This window comes from Phodopus roborovskii, unplaced genomic scaffold (assembly GCF_943737965.1).
Source record: "Phodopus roborovskii unplaced genomic scaffold, PHOROB, whole genome shotgun sequence".
Lineage (NCBI taxonomy): Eukaryota > Metazoa > Chordata > Mammalia > Rodentia > Cricetidae > Phodopus > Phodopus roborovskii.
The window spans coordinates 1,660,166-1,678,692 of NW_026126558.1; the positions used below are offsets into that span (position 1 = coordinate 1,660,166).

Sequence of the window (18,527 nt, forward strand, 5' to 3'; positions counted from 1 at the left end):
CGGGCCGTTTTGTAGAAGAACCAGAACTCAGTTGGCTCTAAGTTCACACAAGTTTCCCATGCTCCTCTCACAGCACTGAGTAAGGACACAGTCAGTCAGATTCAACAGGGGATAGTGGTGTCCCTGATTCTAAAGGACTCACTGTGCAAAGCAGATGTCCCCTGCTCACTTTACTGGCCTATCTGAATCCACCTCTTAAAACACACAGGGCAAGAATCAGCAATGATAGGCCCTTTCCTATTCTACAACACTTTTTGATTCTAAAAGGATTAAATCTAGGGAAAGAATTAATTTTGAAGCAGTCATTAATGTCCAAATTGCCTCATATGAGGTGTAAGACATAAGTTCACCAGGCAGCTCTTTATTTAGGCTAAAATAAGGCTTTATATAAAATTTCTTCTAACAGACATACTGAAATAACTATGCAATGTTGAATTATAGCAATTTCTGCAAATATCCATTTTCTTCAATGTTTAATACCAGCCTCCTTCTCATATATAGATTATTTTGAGTACAAGATAGGGAGTTACCAGTCCCTTCTAGCCTCCTTTAGAATGCAACACATTTCTCGCTTGGGGTAAATGACATCAATTTTGTTTTCCTGTTTCATGCATTCCAAATCAGAAGGAAGAAAAAAGAAAAAACAAAGACAGAAAAAAACAAAAACAAAAACAAAAACAAACCAAACTATATCTAAAATTCCCCTCATCCTTCAGGAGTGAATGGTAGTGGAGCATAATTTTTAAAAATGCCCTATCATCCTTCAGGAGTAAAGGGAATAAAGGGACTATAAAAACACAGTGGAGAGAAAATTCTGAAATTGAAAGGCTAATGGAGGGTGTTAGCTACCATAGAAAGGTAGTGGCAGCAGATAGAATCAAGGTAGAGAGAGCCTCAGTAAGGGAGCAGCACCGTGTATGAAACTGAGCTTGAGCAGGTGGAACAATAAGGACGGCACTAGGGCCCAGAGGCCACAACAGCCTGACCCTGAGGCTGTGTGACATGGAACGTTATCTATCCTGGAGCACTGAGGAGATCAATTTGCTTAGTGGATAGAGAGTCGTCTGTAGAAGAACTAGCTACTGAGAATCAATCTCTAGAGCTGCTTGAAGTGTCCCTAGTGCTGGGGAGTGGGGTTAGGTGGATATAGGTCCCAGGCAGATCTGAGAGACTAGCAGGCCAGCCAGTCGAGCCAAACCCAAAAACTGTTGGGTTACTGTTGAGAGATTCTATCTCAAAAAATTTACAAGCAACAGAGGAAAGTGTTCACACACACACACACACACACACACACACACTCTCTCTCTCACACACACACACACACACTCTCACACACATACACACACACTCTCTCACACACACACCATATATATAGCACCCCCATGTATGAGGAAAGGAGCCACAAGGCCAAATGCACAAGCTTCCTTTCACAAATTCTCAACTTCTTTAATAAGACATTACAGATACAAGCCCTGAGATTCAAGAGCAGTGGGTGAGACATTATACTATGGTCCCAGACTGGACTCTCAAACCAACAAGGGTAGAGTTCAAACACATCATTTGAATTGAGGCTCACCCATGGAAGCATGATGGGCTAGGAGGACGTTCATGCTAACTATAGCATAAATTACATGATCCCTCTCTAGGTTTCAGACAGAAAATTTATCTGAAGTGATTGATATAAATGCTACACCAGCAAAAACACATGTGAGGCCTCCTGGGAACACAAACACGCAGCTCCTCTGGCTACATAATTCATTAAAATCCTGTCAGTACAAATAGCTTCTCTACTTTCTTAGACAGAAATTTTGGCACTCACAGTAACACACACACACACACACACACACACACACACACACACACACACACACACACACACACACACACACAACACACACACACATTTGTGTTGTAAGCTTACTGTGTCCTAACAAACAGTAAGAAACAGACACGTAGGAAATGTTAGCAGAGGAGAGCAGAGTACCTGTGTTGTCTGTGTCTATTGCAGTTGTTCCTGTACTTAAATCATCTTCATTCACATAAATTCAAATGTAGAAGTAAATGTGACAGAGATATTTCAGTGGGGATTCTAAACTCACATCTTTCATAGGGCAAAATGGAACAAATCAATGTCTTTATCAAAACATTTTCAAGTTGGTACAGGATTGCTTTGCTCTTGGGGAATCAGAATCCTACAGAAAGAAGGGTCTTCATTGTCATTCCTTACTGCAAAAACTTTCCACAACATTCCATATTCTGAAGGGGGTGGGGGAAGGCAAGTGCGTGCATGTGCGTGTGCGTGTGTGTGGGGAGAAGCTGATATCTTCGACAGCTCTCTCCTTTATTCATTGGAGTCTGAGTCTCTTATTGAACCTGGAGCTCTGAGATTCAGACAGATGGATGGCCTGTGACCTCCAGAACCCACACACTCTTTTATCTCTGTGTCCCCAGTTCTGGGATCAAAACTCAGGTCCTCATGCTTGTGCAGTGGCATCTTCCCATGGTGCTGACTTCTTGGCCTCTAGATCTTGATTTAAGGAGATCAAGGCAATGATATATTTGTGAATAGACACTGCTATGCATCCAGCATCTAACACATTTTCCGACACACAGTAGATGCTCAATATACATCTGTCAACTGACTATTTCCCTTTTGAATCAGAAACAACTCATTTCTCTAAAAGGAAATATCTAACATAGACACATGTGTTGCACACTATCCTGAGGGATTATCACCCTACACAACTTAGAATAAAAACAGTAAACAAATATTTGACAAAAATAACTGCCATTCAAGGCATGGAAAGCTGAGGTGCAAGTCAATGAGAGTATGTGCCCAGCAAGTGTGAGATCCTGTGTCCACCAGCAGCATCACAAATAGAATAATGAAGGACAGTCCTGCAAGGCTACAGGACTCTCTGAGTCAGAATTATATTCTTCCCATACCAACAAATGTCTGTCCTATATGTTTCCTTTCTGAGGATTTTACTTAAGGTTATATTATTCTTTGTTTCAGAAGTTGACTTAATAATTATGGCTGGCTCATTCCATATTTGGCAAATAAAAACAATGCAAGCATGTATCAGTTTGAATAAGAAAGCCTTCCATATGTTCACATATTTGAAGCATAGTCACCAGGAAGTGGATTTGAGGTTTCAAAAGTCCATGCCAGGCCACGGCACTCTCTGCCTGCAGATCAGCATGTAGCTCTCAACTCCTCTAGCATCATGCCTGCCATGCCTGCTGCCATGCTCTCCACCATAATGATAATGGACTAAACCTCTGAAACTGTTCGAAAGGCCCTAATTAAATGCTTTCTCTTATGAAGAGTTGCCTAGGTCATGGTATCTCTTCACAGCAATAGAACAGTGACTAAGACAAAGCATAAGCCAATGGTCCCATTGAGGTTAGTTCCTTCTACTTGATAATACAGTGCTCTAGTGACATTCAATTTGCAAAATAGGATTGTATTCCCAGTAAGTGACCATTATGTTGCTTTAAGAGCACAGGCTCTTAGTGATGGGTAGACTTCCAAAATATGCCCAGTGGAGGACAGCAGATAGTGTGAACCTCTCCAGCTTTTTCCCAAATCTCTAAATAAAGTGTTTTAACTAAAAAAGAAAACCAACAAACAAAAAACAAAACAAAACCCACAGGCCATTTATTTTTCAATGTCTATTTCTGACTGTTTGCATGGGTATGGTGTACACACATTTATTTGCGTGAGTATGGGTGCCAATGAGTCATCACATGTACGGTGTTCTGAGCGGCTGTGGATCCTTGCCATCTAACTTGCTTGACAGAGGGTCCTATTTATTGTTTGCTGCTGCACACACTAAGGTACCTAGCCTGTAAGCTTCCAGAGATCCTTTTGTCTTTGCCTCCATCTCAACATCTGAGCCCTGGGACTCTAGACACATGCTTTTCCAATTTCAATGACTCAGCTGTAATTTACTTTATTCTGAAATGTGGGAACTTGAGCAACAGTGAGAATACAAACAACCAACCTTAAATTTTCAACATATTCCTTTTTAGAAACTGGCCCATTATCTATGGATGCTATATCATTGAAAATTTAGTCTGTGGCTTGATAGTATTTACAAACAGATCTATGTATCGTTTATTTTTAACTTTCCGATGATTTCTCTGCGAGAAAATTTCTTTCCTTTCCTTTAGGAAAGTCAAGGATCAAACCTTTCCAAATAGGATGCCCTGGTCCTACAGTCATTGCCAATCACATTTACTAGTGTTTGATTTTGTTTGTTTGCAAGAAATCCTGGGTGATGGCATGGTGCATCCAGTTCGGTATGTTTGCCATACATTCTGTATCTAGGTGAGATCTATGAGAAAACAGTACTTTCAAAACAATCAGCTCCACAGAGGCCAGAGAAAGTAGACATCTTCCACTCATCTCTGGGAGACAAAGATGTTTGTTTTTCACTGCCACCCACAAAAGAACATGGATAAAAGGCAAGTTCTCTCCATTATAGGATTACACAGAGGTGTGCCACTTTATATAAGCAAAGCAAGCAGCTCTCTCTTCCTGGTTCTCTCACTCCATGGAGAGCTAACATTTCCTGCAAGACTATTAACTACAGGACCTGCTTTCCAAATGATATTCAGCGAGCTACAAGAAGCTCTGAGACACTATCATGTGAGTTGCAACAGGAATATTCAGAATACATTCTTAAAAACTTTGACCACAAAAATCAATAAAACACATGAGTCTGGAGCTGGAGGTCAGTTCATAGAGCCCTTGACAGCATTTATAAAGCCCTGGGTTTGGTCCTAGACATTGTAAAACCAATGGTGGTATATACTTGTAACTCTAGCACAGGAAAATCCAAAGCTTAAAGTCATCTTCCACAGAAAGCTCAGACTATGCTTTAGAAAAAAAAAAAAAAGCAAAAAACAAAAAAAACCACAACATCTATGGGCAAGCCCACAAAATATTGCCAGCAAGCCAGGGAGATGTGATGACTTTTCTAGGAGACACCCTGTGTTCACCTCATTGCATTTGCTGATTCGCCTGGCCACAATGAGCTGGATCATGCCACGCTTGTTGCCCTCAGTGGACATGGACCTCCGCAGGGTCTCCATGGCCTCCTGGTTGGCTTTGCCCAGCAGAGACTCTCCATTCACAGCTATCAGCTGGTCATTCACTCTTAGCCTTCCATCCTGTGAGGAAGGAAAGTAAAGTGAGTAGTGCTAAATAGTTTGAAAAAGAGATTGCTTTTATTCAAGTTTAAATAATTAAAGCAAGAGAGAAAATAAAAAAAGGATCTGGGGGCTTTAATCACATTGCAAGCAGCTGTTGAGGCCTATCTATTTTAGTCTTTTAGGCATCCCCGAGTCATTATTATAATCTGCTAACTAAAATGGAATACTAATTCAAAGAACACAAAGTGATCATCACTCACTTGCTTTTAGAAACACCCACCCAGCTGATTTATAAGGAAGATCCATGACAGTCAAGACAACTGCAGAAAAGTGGTCTCAACCAACTGCCAGGGAAGTTACTGGAGGCATAGAAGGAGCAAATGACCTACCAGCAGTGGTGACAAAAGAACCTTCTCCCCAGCCCATGACCTGTGCTTAGCCTCTGCACATATCTTCACTGAACTAAGAAGACTATAGATTGTGGGTTATGTGAGATTAAAATGAAGAGTTATAGTGATGAGCTCCATCTCCCTCAATAATATATCACTAGCCCTTTCCTTGGTGTTTGGTCAAGGGAGGTGTTCTACAAAGAAAGAAAATATCACTAACAGAACATATGTGGAGGTCAGAAAGAAGTGGGTGAGAAAGCCTTGTAGTGGGACAGATTGAACCAGGCTAACAGGTGCTTACTTTGGATGCAGCTCCGCCATTAATAATGGACTTCACAAAGATTCCCAAATCGGCATGGTTCTCCTTGGAACGGTTCCCTTTGACACTGACACCAAGCCCTGCAGATCCTGAGTCATTAAGTGGAACTTCAAAAGTCAGAAACTCCCTGGTCCCATCAGGAGTGAGAACAATGTCCTCATCTTCACCTTTCTAAAAGGGGAAAGAATTACACAGGTTATTAAAAAATGAATGCCTCTCTCACTATCACACTATAGACCTTTAAGGGTAGTTCTCTGATCAGCACGGGCAGATTATTTCCACCCCATGACAGGATCCATGATGATGGTAAAGCTGTCCTTCAAGATTACACCTGACCCTTTCTGTGGACAGCTTCAGGCTATACTTAAATCAACATTGCACCAAATGTTGCAACTCATTCTAAGAAACACAGGGTTAATACAGAACGGATGTGTAGACTTCTAAAGTCTTGGGCTAGTAAGTAAAGTCTTTGTTCTGTTCTATATTATTAACTAGGAGAGAAACACAGTTAAAAGAAAAAGAAAATTCGATAAACCAGAAGTTTCATCAAGCATCAATTTAGGAAAGATAGAACCCAGTGTGGCCTGCAAGTTAGTCGCTCTCTTTTCCCAACTTTCAAACACTGCTTCAACATCCATTTAGCCATTCAAAACATACCATCAATTACAGAGAATGACAGTATGGTGATCTATCACTTATCCTAAAAGGACAGATTTCAAACAATTCTTGATTACTCCTAAAACTTGGCTATTATAGAGAAGGGAAACAGGATTGATTTCTTAATTTTTCTTTGTACCCTACCCAATTTTTGAAAAATCCTAAGAACTCAAATTAAATAACTATAAAATAATTTAAAAGAGAATGAGACTTTCACATTTACTCTTGATTTCTTAATTAAATAAAGTTTTAGAAGAACAGTATTCACCTGTGACTTAAAAAAAAGATAATATAAACAATGTGCTATTTCAAACCTTTAAAATCCCAAATAACATTACATGTAAAACAATGTTTCCATTGTGTGTGTGTGTGTGTGTGTGTGTGTGTGTGTGTGTGTGTGTGTGTAAATGTATCACTGATGATAAGGCAGGGGCTCCATGATAGGGAGTCTCAGTCTGATGCTGGCCTACATGCCTGGCTACACAGGAGAACATTCCTAGAAACATTTCAAAGACTAGTCTGACAGTGAGTAAGGAGGAGGAGGTTTTCAATGACAAAAAATCACAATCTTTTTAGAAAATGAAAACTATGCAGTAAAAAATGAAAAATAAATGTTTAAAACACATGACCTATGTGAAGTAAATATTTACCATCAAATTGAGCTTGTCAGCTCATTGTAAACACTTTCTTATCTTTATAATATTCCCAGAGAATAATTACAATTCAGTACAACAAAACCAATGAGTTGAGGGATAAAACAAGGTCAAATGACTGTATCAAAATATTGCTATTTCACACATTTATTATACAGAAATATCTTTATACACAGGTGACATTCTATAAATACAAATGTTCATGTCATTTGTCATTGCTTTAATTTATCTGCATCCAAACAATTAAAACACTAAGTAATTATTCTGTGAACAACTATCACAATCTTAGTGTAAATATAAAAAAACTACCATGTGGAGGCTTAGAGCAGCTCAATGCAAGAACTCTGGCCCAGCAAGCATGTGCAAAGACCCAGGTTCATCCCAGCACTACAGAAAACCACAGTAATAATACTTAAAAGAACACACCACATGGATAAAGTTTTGTATTTAAAAGAAAATAATAGCATCAATAATTCCAAGACACACAACTGCCCTGCAGTATCTGGAATTCAGAAGCAATTAAGAGATAAACAGTTTTTGTTGACCCATATTTCTATTACAGAGAATGCTGCATTTGAAAGGTCATGAAAGCCCTAGCTCCTCAGCTTTTTGCTAAGATAAAAGAATCACAGCTGTATTTAGTGAACACAAGGACTCACCCTTAACATTCCTTCCCTCAAATCCAAAGGATCTTAATTGTCATTGACTGATTTAGATCTTCAGTTTAGCGTTCTCATGTTTACTGATTTCAACATTTCCATAATGTTTTTTACAAAGGCTTAAAATTCTCATTTTTTTTCCTACTTGAAAAATCAAGACAAGGAGCTGAGTGAATTCATGAAGAAAAAGGCTAATCAAGGTGGGCACGCTTCCCCACTGCCTTGCTTGGCAGTGTCACTTACTAGGAAAACTGCAAGAGGCAGCAGGGGGTGGGGGTGGGGCTGTCTCTTACAGTTCTCATATCAAACCTTGAGACTTTATTATCGTTAAGAATATTGAAGGGAGACACTGTAAGCTCCATTAGCATTTCATTATTAATCCACTTGGCTCTTGAACAAGATTGAAATTAACACCAGCTTTTAGAAATTAGTTTTTTTGGCAGTAACTTTTACAAGTTTCTCTTCAAAGAACATTTAAGATGTGACATTATAAAAAGCTCCACAAAGCTGAGCTTTGTGCAGCATCTCTGTGTGTTCTGACCTAACAGAAACTACTTTCCAACTTCTTGTTATGCCACTGAAGCTATGCCTTTCCAACCAATGGACTTGAGGTCTCACTTCAGAAACAAATGTTAACATGCTCAAGTCAAGTTTTCTGCTCACATGGAAAATAGGTGTGTGTGTGTGTGTGTGTGTCTGTCTGTCTGTCTGTCTGTCTGTCTATCTTTCTGTCTGTCTGTCTATCTTTCTGTCTGTCTGTCTGTCTGTCTGTCTGTAAAGCATGAACAAGTTTTCCATCAAACTTGACTGCAGTTCTTCCCTGGTCTCTTCTGACAATTCTGCCATTTAGTGTCTGGAAAACAAAGGGTATTTTTGTCGAGCTTGTTAGAAAAGGGGCCCCTGCTACCTGGTTGTCCATTATCCTCAGAGAAGCAGAAGGATACCTCCCATGTCCAATGAGGAAGAAAAATAGTCACTAGACTTCCTCAAAACCTAGAGTTTGTTCTTCTGTCAACAATAGTCCCAGGAGCTCTGAGACCCTGGCTGTCTATGTGGGACTAGGAATCTACAGTGAACCCTAAATATGTCTTTTCCTAAAGAGAGGGAAACAACAAACCTCTAGGCTCCGGTAGATAAAAAATGCATAAAATATTGTGGAAAGAAAAAAAAAAAAAAAACAAAGGGAAAAGATTGTAACCACAGAGCACTATACCTTGGGAGAAGCACTCAGTGAAAGCTCACCAAGAGACTGCAGTGCACAAAGTTCCCACCCAGGAGTCCTGGTCTACTGAGTTAATAAATAGTAGATCACTAACGAAGGACAGATACCCCCACATCAAACTCAAAAGGGAGGTGACCAAAACATTCACTAAGAAAGAACAGAACAATAAGTAAGCCCTGTTACCCAAACATCAATTTAAGAAAGTTTAAACGGATTGGAAATTACCCAAATGTTAAAGATTGGGAATGGTGGTGCATACCCATAGCCTTATAACTTTGGAGGCTGAGGCAGAAGGACCCTGAGCACAAAGTCAACCTGAGCTCCTAGAAAGTCTGACTTCAAAATGAGAGATGAGGGGAGGACAGAAAGGAAGGGAGGGAGGGAGAAGTATGTCCGAAAATGAGAGGTGAATATATAAATAGATAGAGCATTCAGAAGGCAATTTAAGAGCCTCTAAGTTTATTGCATATTGCAGTAAATACTGGCTGTGGCCATGCACAAAGATTTGTGAGGATTCTGGCTGCCTTTATTACAGCTACCACAAACAGATTCTAAATGGCTGACACAAAATTAACTAGTAAATCATCGTATACTTAAAGAGCATTTATCACTCAATTAATTAAATTGTCTTAGAAAAACATTTAGTGATATAAAAATATTTTTATGATGAGAAATTTAGGTTTGCAAGAAATGAGGGTTTTCTTAACTTCCAATGCTTTGCCCATCAAAGTCTTTACAGTGACTTTTGTAAATTGCTTAATTTCTTTTCTGTATTAGCAAGAAACTTCAAAGGGGAAGGCTTGATGGTGTGTCAATCTTGGGTAGTGTGAAAGACATGTCACTTACAGCTCCAACACAGACACACGAGACAGGACATAGACTGGCTTTATTTATATGAAATGGAAATTATGAGTAAAATATCATGACAATAAAGTCACAGAATTGCAGGTAGTTTTCTTTTGCATGGCCTAATTTTCTATAGTCAATGTTATTATTTTTGTAATCAAGAAACCTAGTGTGCCATTAAAACGAAGACAAACACGGTGCGTGTGGGAGGGGCACAGGGAGGTTGGTGGGGCAGGGGATGGGACTGGGGTCACAGGGAAGAAGTGGCTGTATAGGATGGAACTGGGGTCACAGGGTGGATGTGACTGCATGAGAGCCATCAGGAAGAGCAGCCATCAGCACATTCCCAAGAAACATGTTCACAAGAGATCGAGAGAGAACACACCGTGCAGGGACTGTAGACAAATATGAGCAGAATGCTGCCATTTTAATTAAAAGAAAGACTTTTTAAAATAGAATTGTCTTTGTTATTAAAAAGAATTTTGGATAAACTAAACACAAGTCAAGTTTAAAATCTGTATCTTGATCAAAAAGAAATTCTTTTGAGATGGGATCATATAGCCCAGGCTTGCTATGTACTCTCTATTTACATGAAAATGACCTCAAAATCTTGGTTCCCCATTCCTCCATCTACTGAGTGACAAAATGACAGGAGTGCATCACTATGACCATCTTCACATTTTTATTTATCAGATGAAGCATGAACATTTGATGTATGTTATTTGAACACATCTTTCTGAGATTCATTATTTAGATTCTTTATTTGTTATCGTTGTTTATTTTTGTAGGAATTGGGGATTGAACTCAGGATGTTGCACAAACTAGTATATAACACTGAGCTGAAACCTTAGTGTCCCAAACCTTTGATTTTTTTTTTTTTTTTATTCTGTTTTGTTTTGTTTTGCTTTGTTTGACATGGTCTTTTAAGTTTCCTAGACTGGCTTTACCCAACATTATTCTAAGCAGGACGTGGCATGAAGATCCTCCTACCTAAGCCTCCCCTGTGCTAGGACCATCAGACCTGCTTATTAAGTCAAAATCTTATATCTGGACTTACTGTTTTAATTCCCTATTCGATAAATAGCAGATATTTTTAAAGACTTTAGTTTTTGTTGTTGTTGTTTGATAATAATAATGGTCATTAACTTGCAACATCTGCTCAGAAAAGCATACAAATAAAAATCACAAAATCCCAAGTTAAGACATATTCTTAAAATCATGTGCTCTTTAAGGGATGTTCTTAGAGTTTTACAAAAATGTAAAACAAAGAGACAAGAAAGGAATGGTCCAGACACAAGATAACAGATACATGCCACACCACACCATGACTGGAGTGTAGCCTAGAGGTCCATTCTCACTTATTGTGAAACAACTATTGTTAGTTAGAGCACTCTGAAACCAATGTCAGTTCATTGAAAATAAGAAAATGTCCTATCATTGAGACATTTAAGAGTAAAGGAGTAAAGAAAAAAAAGACCAATCACATAACTATTTTACTGTCAATTCAGAAAAACTGTTTCAGAGAGAATGGTATGAAGACTGTGTGTAGGAAAAAGGGTGAAAACTATGTTGAATGTGGCAAAATGTTAACAATGGAGGAGGTGGTTGAAGAGAACTTCCTGGAATTCTGACAGTACAGAATAAAAAAAAAATTACATGAAGTGATTGATCTACTCAGAATAGTCTTGCAACATTCTATCTATATTGAAATTACAGACTTCAACAGAAAAAAACTTTAAAGATAAAAAATGTACATGCTCCAAAGGTACCAAGTATATCACTGCAAAGATGATGACTGATAACAAATAATGAAAATATTTCCAGGAAAATATGTCAGAAACATTAAGCAGTCATTTTCACACTAGAGGAATTTCAACTCAATCCCTTAGTGAGTCAGCTCTGTTTGTCTTTCCAGCACCTTTACATTCAGCAAAGAGTGGATAAAAATCAGTGTGGGCACATGAAGGATTTTAATCATATTATGCTTTGAAAAAGCCACAGAAGTCAGTAAGATTCAAAGCCATAGAGAAATGTCACTCATCCCATAGCCGGACTGCAAATCCTCCTTTCAGTATTTATATTGCAAATGCTTCTGGATATGGCTGTAGCTGTGGATAATACTAATAATAAGTAAGATAAAAATAAATATGCACACATAAAGATGTATAAGAACATAAATGTCCCTTGACTCACCATGGAATTACACCTAGATAAACCTACTCTAAGCTGAAATGTTGCAAACCTAAAATGCATTTAGCATACCCAATGTATCCAACATCAAAGCTAACCCTTCAGAACACTTTTATTAGCTGACATATTAGTTGACATTTGGATAAACTATCTACTACAAAGATTACTATCTGATAAGGGATTCAAGTTCCCCAGTCATTTATTGATTTCTCATGGAAATTGAGGCAACAGAGAGGATATTATATGTTTATTTCATATTCTTGTGAAGTTGAAAACTGGTATTTTGACCCTTTGTAATTTGGGGCTGCCCATGTGTTGGCCTTTTATGTCATAGGCCTTTTTTTTTTTTTTTTTTTTTTTTCTTTTCAAAAAGTAAATCAAATGTTTCACACATTCTTCTGGCCAAGATTTGCTAAAACTTTTGAGGTGTAAATTCATGACCAGCTAGGACTCACTGGGATAGGCGGTAAAACAAGGTGAATGGATGACTTTGATTTCAGTTCTGCAATAGGCTGGTCAGCTTTTGCATGGGGTCAAGCCTAACTCTGAGTAAATAAACCATTTTTTTTTTTAAATAAACAGGCAGTTGTTCTACACGCTAAGTAAACTACAGTTCATAATTAATTTGAAATGCCAACTTCAGATACAAACATACATATGTGTAAACATATACACTTATTGCAGGAGAAACTGCCGGCCAGCCTACCCAAGCCACATTTGCCCTGCCCAGGTGCCAGGGCCAGCCAGCATGAGCATACATAGCAGGCACTTCCTCCCTGAGCCGAGCCTGACTCTACACCCAGAGACTGCTGATGAAGACCTGAGCAGAGACACCAATGAGGAAAGGACAATGCAGCACAGTCGGTGGCCTGAGCCAATGAGACCTTGGGAGGGGTTATAAAGGCAGCTCTAATGTCCTTCATAAACTAGTCTGCAGCATGTTCTGCTACTCATTGACTCCCAATGCCTGAGTCTTTGGTGTTGCCACTTCTCACACCCTCCCTCAAGGGGTGTCTGAGTAGGGTGACCCAAAATAACATATCTGTACACCTGTACAAAATTTATGTTTCCAGACTTGCTCCTTGGCATTCGGTGGCCTGCTTGCCTGTGCATCGGTAATCCCCACTGGCCCAAGTCACAAAGCTTTCCATTTTCTTTGCCACAGTGTCTGTCTTTTCAAATAGAGTGATCTCCTGGTCTGTCCTCTCTCACTAACAGCCTGATGTTTAAGGCCACTGTGGCTTTCACTGGTTGTCATGGCTGAGTTAATCTACAATCAAAAAGTCAAGGCTGTGGCTCTTTCCACACTGTAATCATGGATGTTGTCACATTCTTGATGCTGCTTACAGACTCTGCTCTGGGGTCTTTTATGCCTTTCAGTTTTTAAATGATGAAATGTTTGAAAGTAGCATTCTATGATTGAAGTTGCTTGCTTATATATCTATATTTTCAAAAATCAACTATTAATCGTGTTACTGAAACCTTATGTTCTGAGGATTTGGTTTACTTATTTGGGTACAAATTTTGAAAACAAATAGTAGTACCCAGTGTGAATATTGTTTTGTTAACTTAATTTCTTTTTTCTTCTTTTTCTTTGAGACAACGTCACTACATAGCTGTCCTGGTAGCCTGTAGACCAGGCTGAACTCACAGAGATCCATCTGCCCCAGCTCCCCTGCTGGGATTAAAGGCATGAACAACCATACTCAGCTGAGATAGGGAATATTTTTATTCCTTTTACTTGGCGTGCAAAGGTCTTGACTTTAGGCTATTAACTGCTATTATTAAATCACCTCTCATCCACCATGTAGCATATCATCACAGAGACCAACCCATCGCCTACTATAGACAGTATGTGGTTTGGTGCAGGCCAGAATTCAGCATACCCTTAATTCTCACTGTGAATTAGGGTTAGTCTTCTAAAAACAGACATGGCTGAGATGCAACTTAAGTACAGCATCCCTGACTTACCCCCGCTCCCTTTATTATAACAACAACACTTATCCTAATTACTGATCCATCACCAAGGTTATACTTTATATTATACTCTTCTTAATCTCACCATATTATATAAAGGAGTAGAAAATAATTCTGACATCTCCCTTTTTATGCTTGTTTGACAAGTTCCCATTTCAGGTCCCTCCACCAATATGGAAGTAAATAAAAGTTATTTTAATAATAGATCACCTTGGTAAAGAGAAAGGACAAATAATATCATATTGAATTAGCAAGTGAGCTATTTATCTTTGCAACATCTCTAAAGATAAGTTTCTTACCGTTTCTTTTGGAATCTGCATCTGGCTGGGTTCAGCATTCTAGAATAATTAAAGAAAAACCATGAATATTTTCATCATCAACCACCAGGGATACAATATTTTATTAAAGAAGATCAGGTTGCTTTCAGTGCCATAAACTAAGCAGGTTGGTGGTGGTAAGTACCTTTAATCCCAGCACTGGGGAGGCAGAGAAAAGTAGATCCCTGAGTCAGAGGCCAGCCTGGTCTACTGAGTAAGTTCCAGGAAAGCCAGGGCTACACAGAGAAACCCTGTCTTGAAAAACAACAAAAGAAATGATAATGGTGATGATGATGATAAAATCTATAACTATACATGAAGGCTCATAATAAGATGGCTGACATACGACTGTCTTCCAGACTGTGCGAGGTCTGAGACACATATTTCACCGGCTCATTCACATGAGCTTATATACAGGAAAAGAAACCTCATAAACTGTTTCTAAAGATGCTGCTATCTCTAAACATGTTTGCCAACCTCCACAACCAAACCCCAGTCTGAAAGTACAGGTCCATCTGACAGCTCAAAAATAAAAGTAGTAAGTACTACAGTGAGAAATACAACATGATACCTGAAGGTGTTCCACAGGGAACAAGCATAATTCTTCTCACAGAACATAGAACACGAAAGGCTGGTATTTCGTTGATTTAATTTTTAACAAAACACAAGCACTAATGCAACAGTATTTCGATTAAGACCCACAGAACTGAAACGGACACACCCCAAACACTGAGAGTTGCATTAATTGGAGTTAAGAATTATTTTTAAACACTCCCTTTGACTTTTCAGAATGTTATTACTTTAAGTCTCAAAAAGCAGCTGCAGCACATGTAACAGACTGACAGCCTACTGGCCCCTTCCTTAATGAAAAGCTCACAAGCAATAAATTAAATAACCAAGGGGGAGGGGGAGCAAGAGCAGCAGACGGGAGAAACAGAAGCCGGGGAGATCCGAATTGGCCCAGAAGAACCTGCATAACCTCAGGCTGGCACTTGCTCCCCTGTGAGACTGCCGAGAAACAGTGCTGCAGCCTGGCACGTGGGTAAGACCAACAGGCAGCCTCAGAGTGCCAGGCAGAGCCTGAGCTTCCTGCCTGCCCAGGGGAGGCTGGTGCTGCGGGGAAAGCTCATTTACAATCGAACGGAGACATCCCAGATTCAGGATCAGGTGGCATCTTAAACACAAAATTGGATGAGTGGAAGAAATGGAAAACTGAATTTAAATTGGGAAATAATGCATTAAACATTTGTTAACTATGACGAAGTTTTCATAATTTATTCTAAATAAATCTAAAACACAAGTGTTCATTTCTCACCCTATCACAGTCTTAAAGCCCCACAAAATCATGGAAGACTTCCAGGTCTGTGTGTAACCAAGGGACTGAATATCCATGATTGGAACTTAGCTTTATTTTAATAGCTATTTAAATAACTAATTTTTATAGAGAATGTATCAACCATGATGCATCACACTTGCATAACTTAAGAAAATCAGATCTAGATGACAGATTTGGGAACTATACTCCTGAACCTTGTCACTTGTCATGGCTACACAAAGCCAGCAGCTAGCTAGCTGAAGGAGATATCTAACACTCTGAGATGGCTCAGGTCAAATCTGCTTTGGAATATTTAAGATGCCAAATGTGTTTGAGCCAAAATAACCTTCTAAGCACATTAAAAGATGAAGATGAAGTTCCTAAATGAGTCACTTTATAAATTTTTATACTTTACATATAAATAATAAAAATAACAATTTTTTTCCCAGAAGAGTATTCAGAACTGCAGTTCTCTATACATCTTATTCTGACTAAACTATTTCACTATCTCTGCCTAGTAGATGTCAGTCTAGAAGGCAAAGGTGAGCTATAAACAATGTCATTATTTTTGTTTTGCCAAATAAGGTCACTTACACTTGCGATTGTGACAGCCTTGCCTCTTACATCTTTTGATGTTCATAACAACTATTTTATAAGCTTCCCCATTCACCAAACAGGAAGCTGTATTTACTATGAAAATCAGAAACCTGAGAATTTGTTACATGAGAGGAAGAGATGTCAGTATTTCAACTATAGCCTTTGAGGTGACAGTTATGAAATAATTGACATCTTGTGGTTCAAATCAGTCTAGCTGGGAATGCACAGTTATAAACACAAAATTTCCTGGAAACCCTCCCTACAAGCTATTTATTAAACACTCATCCACTCATAGTTGAGGCATCTATTGCTAAACCTGGTGTAGTTAAGGATGTTTGCATTGAGCTCTGCATGAATAAAATAAAAACTATAGGAACTCCTCAGGACAAGTCTCCATAAACATTCACCACTAAGTAGGTAGCCTAGATCACTGATTCATGTGCATGAGAAGTATTCCATCTGCCCTATGATTACACACCAGTTCCCTCGGGTGGAAAACATCTTCCTGGCGAAAGATTAGAAGGCTCACGGTCCCCTCCATCTTGGTGCTTCTCAATAGGGAAACAACTTCCTCCTGGGACTTGCCTGCTAAATCTACTCCATTGACCTAAAACAAAGAGAAAATGTTTAGTAACAACCCAGACCGGACAGGCCATGGAAGAAAAGCCAGAGATCCAGAACTGAGGGCATGTGTTACTAAGTGAGATTCTTTCCATGCAAAATTTGGTCATGACCAGGTAATCAGGGAAGCTTTGGTGGCTCATAAAAGTCAACCACACAGCCAGAAGTCGGTGAGGAGGTAATAAATCCTTTAGTGTTCACCCATAAACCAGAAGCTATAACCGGCAGCCTTAACAGGCAGCATGCCATAAACAGACAGCAACTGTGAAGTCAAGTCAATATGAGAATTGAATTCTTGCATGGCCTTGTGCAAAACAGATTTTCCAAGAGCCAAAGAGGTGCTGTTTTTAGAAGAAGAATACAGCACCAATATTTTAGTATAAATGCTTTAAGTTTCAGTGAAAATGAAGAATAAATGTTTTACAAACACCAAAAAAGATTTACTGAAAAAATAATATCAGTTTGAGGGGGGAAAAATGTTTCATCTTAGTTTTTCTCAATAGATAAGAGAATTCACACAGGCAGAACTTTGGAAGAACACATTTCTAAAGAAATCTTACCATTTTTCATTCATGGGAATCATAAAGTTAGTTTCAAGGAAAGATGTCCTTATTTTTATTATGTATTTATTTTTAAGAGGTATGGTTTGGCTAAGTACATAACACAGGTTGAAGTTACTACATAGTTGAGGAAGCCTTGATTCACAATCCTCCTGCTCCCAAATGCCAGGGTTGCACGTATACATCATCACAAAATTAACAAGGTTCATTTTTAAAAACATTATGCATTGTTCTCTCTACATGAGTCAAATATTATAAGACAAATAAGTATATTACTTAAATTTTAATATTAAAACTCCACTGGAGTTAAGGTATACTTTAAAACCTAGCCTTTTTTTTTTTTTTTTTTTTTTTTTTTGCTAAAACACTCTTGACAGAGCTTCATATCCTCTAATTCAGGGATGCTAGCGAACTGACAACAGTTTGGACCAACAAAAAGTTTGCAGACAGTAAGGAGAGCACTAATAATGTGAAACTTTTTCTGTTTATTATTCCTTTTATGACCCAGATGCTAAGGGAGGTTGTGTACTGACTTGTACATAGAACACCATGGACACTGCCACATTAGGTTTGAAACACACAAAACAAGTTTCAGAACTGAGACACACATGGCAGGTATAAGCACTAACCCTGACTCAGAAGCAAGGCAGGGTACAGAGTGCTACCACTTCTCGGAGACGAAAACAAGGTGTTCATGATCCAACGAAAGTAAAGCCATTGCTGACTAAACAGGTGCAAAGACAGTGATTATCTTCAGGAAGGAGGGAAGGGAGGAGGGCAGCAGAAAAGTAGGTGATGGAGAGGAGCAAGGAGGCAGGCACACAAGCAAAGACAGATAATCCCTGCATGTAAGGCCCTGAGTTCACCCCAAGCTCAGACACAGAGAGTCAGGCAGAGACAGAAACACAGCCAGAAAAGGGGGAGGACAAGAAAAGGGAAATGGAAGGACAAACTTTTCTCTTTTTGAACTTAGAAGCCAACTAAGACTTATGAAATAAAAGAAGCCATAACTGCTGACTTGCCTACAGCTGCTCAATTTACAACT

At 38.9% G+C, this 18,527-nt stretch overlaps 1 protein-coding gene across 1 annotated transcript in view; it reads right to left on the bottom strand.

Annotated features, from left to right (window-relative positions):
* Pard3 (par-3 family cell polarity regulator) overlaps positions 1-18,527 on the bottom strand; it is a 535,997-nt gene that overhangs the window by 212,024 nt on the left and 305,446 nt on the right. Inside the window, exons 11-14 of the mRNA XM_051201603.1 lie at positions 16,780-16,908; positions 14,372-14,410; positions 5,851-6,039; positions 5,008-5,178 (exon numbers count right to left, since the gene is read on the bottom strand). Of these exons, the coding sequence (XP_051057560.1) occupies positions 5,008-5,178; positions 5,851-6,039; positions 14,372-14,410; positions 16,780-16,908 (528 nt within the window). The remainder of the gene's footprint in view (positions 1-5,007; positions 5,179-5,850; positions 6,040-14,371; positions 14,411-16,779; positions 16,909-18,527) is intronic.